This window comes from Aplidium turbinatum, chromosome 11 (assembly GCF_918807975.1).
Source record: "Aplidium turbinatum chromosome 11, kaAplTurb1.1, whole genome shotgun sequence".
NCBI classification, from domain to species: domain Eukaryota; kingdom Metazoa; phylum Chordata; class Ascidiacea; order Aplousobranchia; family Polyclinidae; genus Aplidium; species Aplidium turbinatum.
In genome coordinates, this window is record NC_137482.1 from 9,638,514 (window position 1) to 9,646,909 (window position 8,396).

Below are 8,396 nucleotides of genomic sequence, written 5' to 3' on the forward strand. Positions count from 1 at the left end.
GCAGCTTTACAAAGTGGTGTTGATGGAAAAACAACTTTGTATAAAATAAATTATGTTGTCGAATAAAATAACAAATACACAGATTAGTAGAAACGTTACAGTGGATATAAGAGATCACAGTCAAAACAATATAGGCTAGGTGACTTTAATTGAACTAAAACAAAATAAGTATTTTTTTACAATTAAACATTTTGAAGCTTACAGAAATTGTGAGAAAAATCACAGTTTAGATAATTTTTTTATAAAATTGCTACTTTAACACAAGAACAAATTAATTCAAACTCACGTCTTACAACTGTAGCCTACACAGGTGTTACGTTGCGGTACAAGTACCAGAAAGAATTGTCAATTAAAAATGATCAGATACCATGTTAATATACGTAACTACGTAGAAAAAAAGAGAAATTCTGTTTGAGACATCGGCTAAGTCAATATGAAAAAACACAAGACATCATTATAACTTAGGCTAGCTGTGATTGATTAATGGAATTGAAATCAATTACAATTTTTTCTTTCGGAATATGTTGTCGGCATGTAACGCCAGCAAGTTTAAACATTGTTTTTGATGCTTTCGTAGAATCTCTCTGTTCGTGCTTGTCAGAACAATACACCACTTCCTTGATATCTACAGGAAAAATGACGATGCCTTTAAATGATGGGCAATAGTACTAAAACCAACTGAGCTAACGAAAATTGTAATTTACCTAAATGTCTTGCGTTCAGAGATGGGTAGTAGCGCGCTACTTCTGTAGCTCCGCTACTTTTTTGGTAGCGATAGGGGCTGCAGTAGCGACGCTACTTTTTTTCCCAATGTAGTGGTAAGCTTTTCAGTTTTAGTTTAAGACAAAAGTAGCCATAGTACGCGCTACTGTTGATCCGAGCAGCGGTAGCGCTCTAGTTTTCATCGATTGATGGCGATGCCCACCTCAGCTTGCGTTCTTGTTTAAAATTAAACCAACATGCGTTAGTTATTCACTTTGTTGCCATAAGTTATCGGAGAACGAAAAGATGGATACATCTCACCCCAGCAAATCATCAACCCAAAATATTTTCGTTAAACAGCACTATAACTAACCCGATTGATACAAAACACTGCCATTTATCAGAAGAAGTTAACTTTCCAAAGCAATTGTTGGCAAAGCACAGTTTCCGTAATAATTTGTCGTTACGATAAAGCTGGTTGAAATTGTTTAAGCGTAAAAAAATGTTTAAAATAATTCGTAGGTTAATGACTCTAAAATATCTGCAATTAACAGAAACATCTGACCCATGCATGCTTTATACTGTTGCTTGTGTTTTCAATGCATGGTGCACTGCTGAGTGCTGATTCCATGAACAAAGAGCAGTCTAAAACTTTCATTACCTGATTGTATAATAATTTTAGCACATTCATTGCAAGGAAAGAGTGCGACATAGATTTTGCAGTTCTTGACGGAAGAAGAGTTCTTGTTCACTATTGCGTTCATTTCAGCGTGGCACACTGTAAAAACAACGTTTGACATGTGATTGCTACTACTACGATACTATACTATTACTACTACGGTATCATAGCCGATGCGGCCTTTGACGACCTAGATGCTCAGTTTGTAATTTTTCCCTATGTCGTACAGAATTTCAAAGTGTTCTTGGTTGGCTGATTGATTTATTTGGTTGAAAATTGGATAAAAAATATCATTCGTTGTCTGCCACGAGCACGTCTCCCAGAAGGCGACCGCTTAGAGCCTTAGAGACAGAGATTTTCGAACTCTTCTGATGACGTGACCGAGAAATTTGAGTTGCCTTTGAGTTATGTTGTACAATATAGTTCCTTATCTTAATGCACCTACTTTAAAACTTCTGCATTTGTAATATGATCAGTACATGAAATGTGATAAACTCGTAAAATTGAGGAAATGTAAACAATGAGATATTGTTTGATTCACATTCCTCTCGCAAACGCTTCATGGTTATGCATTTAATGAAAATGGAAAAGCGAGAAAACACAATGCCTGAAAATATACACAATGCGAATTTACGTGTTATAATAAACAGTATAATAAATACTATTTAACTAATAGTCAGGCTGTTCATCTACCATATAGATGTTTTGTATCCAACCCCCTTTCTGGCCCTTTCCCCCAAGGAAGAGTGTCATCGCTGCAGCTGTTTGGCATCCCATTGTAACCGACCCCTACGATCCTCTCTTTTTCGTTGACAATGCAAGCACCAACCTTCAAAATTTAATAACGAATAGGTGGTAAAATTTGCATATTTTGAAATAGTATGTATTGAGGAAGATCTGGAATCTAGCAAAAGTTGATGATATTTTTAAATAAAATGTTTTTAAAATAATACTCCAACAAAATAATGCTTCAACTCAAAAACCCAAGAAATAAAACTGTCAACTTTCATAAATGGCCTTTGTATATGATGGTATAATAAGCCTGACATGTACAGAATAAAATCCAGTCAAAATGTCGTATCATTGATATACATATTTATGAAAATAGTTATTATTTTTTTGAAAATAAAATTAATACAAATCAGCTACAAAATAAACAGAACAAACCTGTGTACTTGGATCTTTGCTCCTCTGTGCTGATAGAAATGCAACTCCCATAAAATAATCATCCCAAGCTAAATAACCAGATCTTTTTTGATTAGGGTTCCTAAAAAATAAGGTGAAGTGTTAATGGACAAATTACGTTTTGCCAAACCAAAAAGGCCATAATGATATTTCAAAATTTTTAGTAAGCATGCTGATAAACCATAAGCGTTATTTAAAGGCGATAGCCTATATTTGCATATGATCTCTTTTTTTCCTTCACCAGAGAACATAATGCATTGGTAAACTTTTGTAATCATGTAGTTAGTGTATAACCTACTACATATCATATAGCATTTGGTGTTTTAAAGCAGGGTCAGCATTTCAGCAACCTTTTTTGCACTGCGGATCACTTTGAAACAGGCATTATTTTTGCGAACCGGTTATTCACAAAACACATATGTTTGGTGGATGCACAATGTATATAGCCTTATATTACAATGCATTCAGTCACCGTTACTGTGAAAGCCTTGGGCTTGTTTTGCAGCAATTAAGCTGCCCTCACGTTTGGAATATGGTAGTCAATTACACCACAGTGTATTCGTTGTGCCCAGCCTACTTTGAATTTTGTCTGTTTTGCTGTTATTAAAGGATACTTTATGAAATCCTCGCAGGAAACGTTTACTGATTGTTAAAAATATAATATATATTTTAGCACTAGCAAGGTTGATCAAAAAATTGTAATTTTTTGTATAAATTTTGCCTTGGTTTTGTGCGGCCCGTTACAAATTCCTCATGGACCGCCACCAGGCCGTGCTTCTGTGGTTTCCGGCCCTGTTCTGGAGAGCAGTAGAAGTTTTAAAAACCATATAAACAACAAACACAAAAACTTAAGCTTTTACACTTGAAATACCGTACTTATTATTATGTGCAATATATACCTACGGTAGTTAAGTCCAGCAACTAAATCATAAATATTCATATCTACAAGTGTGTAGTAAATAAAAGCTTGAACAGTTACAGTTGTGCATTAATCATGTACAGTATCACAGACCAACCACAAGCTCCATTGGTATTCCAACACATCTAAAAACATACGGCATTATGATATAAGTGTTGTAGGTCTGCTGTGATTTCTGGAAATATGGAAACCCACTGTGGAAAGTTAGTTGTTAACTGTTAACACAGTTGTGCCAAATAATAACAAACTTATCTGTTGTGAGTTTTTGGAGATGTGGGATTGTGAACAGTCATTCTTGTAGTTTTGGGTTTAGCTCATTCAGCTTTTGCAATATGTCTACAGCAAATGCAAAGTCACAAGCCCATTCGTCACTCTCCATTTCCTTTGAAAAGTCACAAGAGATGTCTTTCATATTGAAAAACATGGCAATCTCTGCTTTGAGGTCTCACACCCTCTTTGGTTAGGCTTACCATACGTCCCGTTTTAGGCGGGACAGTCCCGCTTTTTAACGTCTTGTCCCGTCGTCCCGACCAGTCAGTCAAGCGTCCGGCCTGGGCGTGCAGCCAGCCAGCATAATACACGAACATTACCAATTAGCATGTTCTCGTTACTGTCGTCGCTGTGTAGCGTACCGGCCGGTAGCCTAGTTGCTGAAGGTGAATGCGTGATTTTGTTTGTTTCGTTGTTTTCGATAAAAATGTGATTTGTTATATCATTGTTAGCGGATAATTGGTAGGCTACGATTTGTTACGTGTCAGCCCTGTACGTCAAGAGGGTGCTGGTCAGCCACTTTCGACCTAAACAAAGAAATATCCTGGGTGCAAGTGTGTGAGTCTGCGAAAAAGATCAACATGATGTTTGGGAAGCAGGTGATCAACAGCGACTCTCTTTTCGACTAACAAGTACTAGTGAAACGGCACATGTCTGAACGTTGTAAGGAAGAGAGCTGGAAAAATGGGTCTTTGGAACAAAAGTGGGTCGAGATGTTCAAAAAATTTGAAAAAAAATGCATACGCGTTTCAAACTTTCAAAAGCTGGTAGAGTTCATATTTTGTTTACCCGGAACATCCGCACCCGTTGAAAGAATTTTTTCCATCATGAAGAGCATGTGGTCTGAGAGCAAAAGTAGGATGCTGGAGCAGAACGTGAAAGCCGCTATCACATGTAAAATCAATACTGATTGGTCCTGCTCTGACTATAACGAGAATGTAAAATTGAACAATGTCTTTTTGAAGAAGGTGTTATCTACAGAAAAGTATGATAGGGCGAATAAGTAAATTCGCAAATGCTTGTACGCAGTGTTGGGTAAATTCAGTCCAATCGGGAGTTACTTATCGACTTTAAACCGCAGGCTATTTTATTATTCTTTCTTCCTTTTGCTTTACAGAAAAAATCTAAATTCGAATTATTTTGTATCGTTACCGTCAATTCCTTTCTATTTTTCGAACTGAAACCGATATTTAGACAGAGAATATGCGCATGAACTCTCGATGACAATACGGTCAATGAAGACAGCCGGGATGGCTTTAAATGTAGGCCTATGTAATAATATCGGAAAATGTAAGGTTAAAAAATCACAGCTAAGTGGTCTTGGTCTTTGGAGGCGTCCCGTTTTGAAGTCACAAAAATATGGTAAGCCTATGTTTGGTACTTTTCCCATGCTTAACCAGCGGACATTTGTGTGGTACAGCACATTGTAAAATCTGCCTCGATGTCATCCAAGAAACTTCGGAATTGGGCTGTGTTTCAGTCCCCGGGCTCTTATTGAATTCACTGCACGCACCACTGGATCCATAACATGTTTGAGTTTTAAAGAAGACTTACAGAGGCTTTCTACAGAGGATTTCTTGATATATGATGCAGTGAAAACACATCGCACTGTGCAGTGGAAAATCTTTTTTGATTTTATCATTCATCAACTTCACAAAGCCACAATGTTTACCCGTGAGTGAAGGAGCACCATCAGATGGAATATTTGCCAGTTTATCCAGGCTTAGTCCGGACCTGATTAGACTGTTAATGACACTGTTGTACAAATCTTTTCCAGTAACAGTGTCTTTGAGAGACTCCATAGATAACAATTCCTCTGTGATCTCAAAGTTTTTGTCAATTCCTCTGATGTAAATGAGTAACTGAGCATATAGCCTAGTATCCTGAATATCAGTACTTTCATCTAAAACAATAGAAAACCACTGGAAACTACCATTGGCTGTTAACAGCTGTTGTTGAATATCACTGCAATTGCATTTATGCGACGAACAATAGTTCTTCGTGACAGAGATATGGCTTCTACTTTTGACTTAACATCAGGACACACAACACTGACAGCATCCAACACGCAATCTTCAATAAATTCTGCTTCTGCAAATGACTTGTTTGTTTTTTTCTTTTCGCGCAACGTTCAGAGTTCAAGATGGATACCACTACATCTTGCAGGTTTACAATTTTCCATATAAAATGGATTTGTTTCCTGTCTCATCATTAGTGCGTCCGCTCCGGGAGCCGTCCACACACCCAAACACTCAGCAGGCACACCATACTTACATGGAAGATACCTACCAGGGAGGCGAGGGACTCACTACGACCGAAGGGACCCACCGCGGTAGATGGTAATCTGTGGATGTAAATGTTTGGTTAGTGGCTGCCTCAAGCTGATCTGCCTGTCTCGACTTTCCTCTTGCTGATCTTGGAGCAGACTAGGACGTGACCCGACAGTTTATCGAAAGACAATTTATCGAACGACAGTTCATCGAACGACAGTTTATCGAAAGACAGTTTATCGAACGACAATTCATCGAAACGACAGTTTATCGAAACGACAGTTCATCGAAACGACAGTTCATCGAACGACAGTTCATCGAACGACAATTCATCGAAGGGGCTAGGGGCTAGAGGCTAGGAGTTAGGGGCTAGAGGTTAAGAGTTAAGGTTAGAATTAGGGGTTAGTGGTTGGGAGTTGGAGTTTAAGGGTTAGGGGTTAAAGGTAGGGTTAGGGGTTGGGGGTTAAGGGGTAGGTTAAAGTTAGGGGTTAGGGGTTAGTGGTTAGGAGTTAGGGGTTGGGGGTTAAGGGTTAGGGGTAGAGTTAGGGGTTAGGGGTTAGGGGTTAGTGGTTAGTGGTTAGGGGTTGGGGGTTAGGGGTTGGGGGTTAGGGGTTAGGGTTAGGTTTTAGGGGTTAGGTTTTCGATTAACTGTTGTTCCAGGCCCCTAGCCAGCAGGGAACCAGGGAGGCCTCGCCCCCCTTAAAAACAAATCCGCCCCCCCCTCCCCTGGCAAAATCCAAACATTCAAGAGCAACAGCTACATTTATAATGATTTTGCCCATTTAAATTTTTTCGGCCCCCCTTAAAAAAAGTTGGCCCCCCTTGCTCTGCGGTCTGGCTACGGCCCTGTGTCGTTCGATAAATTGTCGTTCGATAAACTGTCGTTCGATAAACTGTCGTTTCGATAAACTGTCGTTTCGATAAACTGTCGTTCGATGAATTGTCGTTCGATAAACTGTCGTTTCGATAAACTGTCGTTCGATAAACTGTCGTTCGATGAACTGTCGTTCGATAAACTGTCGTAGTACCGACTAGGAGATGGCGGGTCAAGCATGAGAACTAGCGCGTTTTGGTAGATAATTTATTTTTTAATTTTATTTGAGTTTGTTTGTGTGTGTGTATCTTCTTGTTGCCCGCTTGAAGAAGGGCACCTGCTTGGAGAAAACGGGCCACTGCAGTCTGACATCTCATTTGGCGGAGATGCCAGAGAAGAGCGGCCAGATGGAGGGTAGCTTTCGCTGACCCCAGAGTCATCTTGGAATGGGCCGCTGCAATCCTATCATCCCAGGGCAAGTGGGACGACGGAGAGGGACGGTTGAAGATCCCCCGCTGCAATCACTCTTCCGGCATCAGGCCGTTGCAGATGAGTGAGAGGGACGGGTTAAAGGTGGGTTGTTACGCCCTTGGCTGTCTAAGCTTCTTCAAAGATGATCTACGACCGTACTGTGCTAGTGAGACCCACCGCTGCAATCAGTCATCCCTACCACCGAGGACGACTGAGAGGGCTGTTGAAGAGAGGGTCTCGACTGGTTCTTCTTTCTTCTGACCGTAGGAGGAGGTTTAGAAGGAGTAGAAATGTCAGATGACAAAGGAATGTTATGCTTTTGTGTTATGTCTTTCGTTTTTGTCATGATGACCCACAGGGCTTGAATGGTGGACCGTTTTGTGTCCTGTATGTATGTGTCGCCTATGTCCAGAGATATCTTCTTTTGGATGATGGTGTGTTTGGCGACATTCATCATGGTCAAAAGAAAACTTCGTTAAAGATGAAGTTTTCTGAAACACATTTTGCTGTTGCTTCAAACTTTTTACCAGATCAGTTGCTTTGTTTTGCAGTTCTCGCTTTGATAAATTGTCTCCAAAGTTAGCGCAGTGCGGTCTTTGGGGTGTGCAAACCATGCGATCGCACAGGGCCCGCAAATTAGGGACCCGCAATTTACTCAGAAAATGCAGTAATTTTGTCATATCCAATGGAAAAATTCAACAAGTGAATTAGCAACAAGAAAACATAGAGACTCAACGGATGCAACCTATTTCGTCCCCTGAACATTGCGTACCCTGAAAAGATCAAGAAAACAACAGAGCCGAAGTCGCTGATCGGAGTTGCCACAAACATTTCATAATTTCTCTCAATCTTTTCAGGGGACGAAATGGGTCGAAATTTGATTTTGTTGCTCCGATTTCAGGGTACGAAATCGGGGTACGAAATAGGTTACATCAAGATTCAACATAAAGACATGGCTTTATTTCCGAAAAATGCCAAAGAAAGCATGATCTTATCCTTTTGCTATGCCACCGGACAGCACCATTTTACAGTAATATCCATACCCAAATTTTTGTTGGACATGCTCTCAGAATGCCCCAAATTCAA

General features: G+C 39.7%; 1 protein-coding gene across 1 annotated transcript; it reads right to left on the reverse strand.

Annotated features, from left to right (window-relative positions):
* Window positions 1–287: 287 nt before the first annotated feature.
* LOC145779613 (deoxycytidylate deaminase-like) lies at window positions 288–3,897 on the reverse strand. Its single transcript, XM_082591250.1, has 5 exons — window positions 3,881–3,897; window positions 2,549–2,639; window positions 2,075–2,210; window positions 1,364–1,480; window positions 288–625 (listed from the first exon to the last, which is right to left on the reverse strand). The coding sequence occupies exons 1-5, from the start codon at window positions 3,895–3,897 to the stop codon at window positions 462–464; spliced, it is 525 nt and encodes a 174-aa protein (XP_082447376.1). The 3' UTR covers window positions 288–461.
* Between the last annotated feature and the right edge of the window lie 4,499 nt (window positions 3,898–8,396).

Bases quoted from the DNA above. Each gene is read 5' to 3' on its own strand.
- LOC145779613 (XM_082591250.1), bottom strand. The intron at 2,211-2,548 runs GTTTGTTCTGTT...TAAATTTTGAAG, and splicing joins GCAAAGATCCAAGTACACAG to GTTGGTGCTTGCATTGTCAA. The intron at 1,481-2,074 runs GTAGATGAACAG...TTGTTTTTACAG, and splicing joins GGATACAAAACATCTATATG to TGTGCCACGCTGAAATGAAC.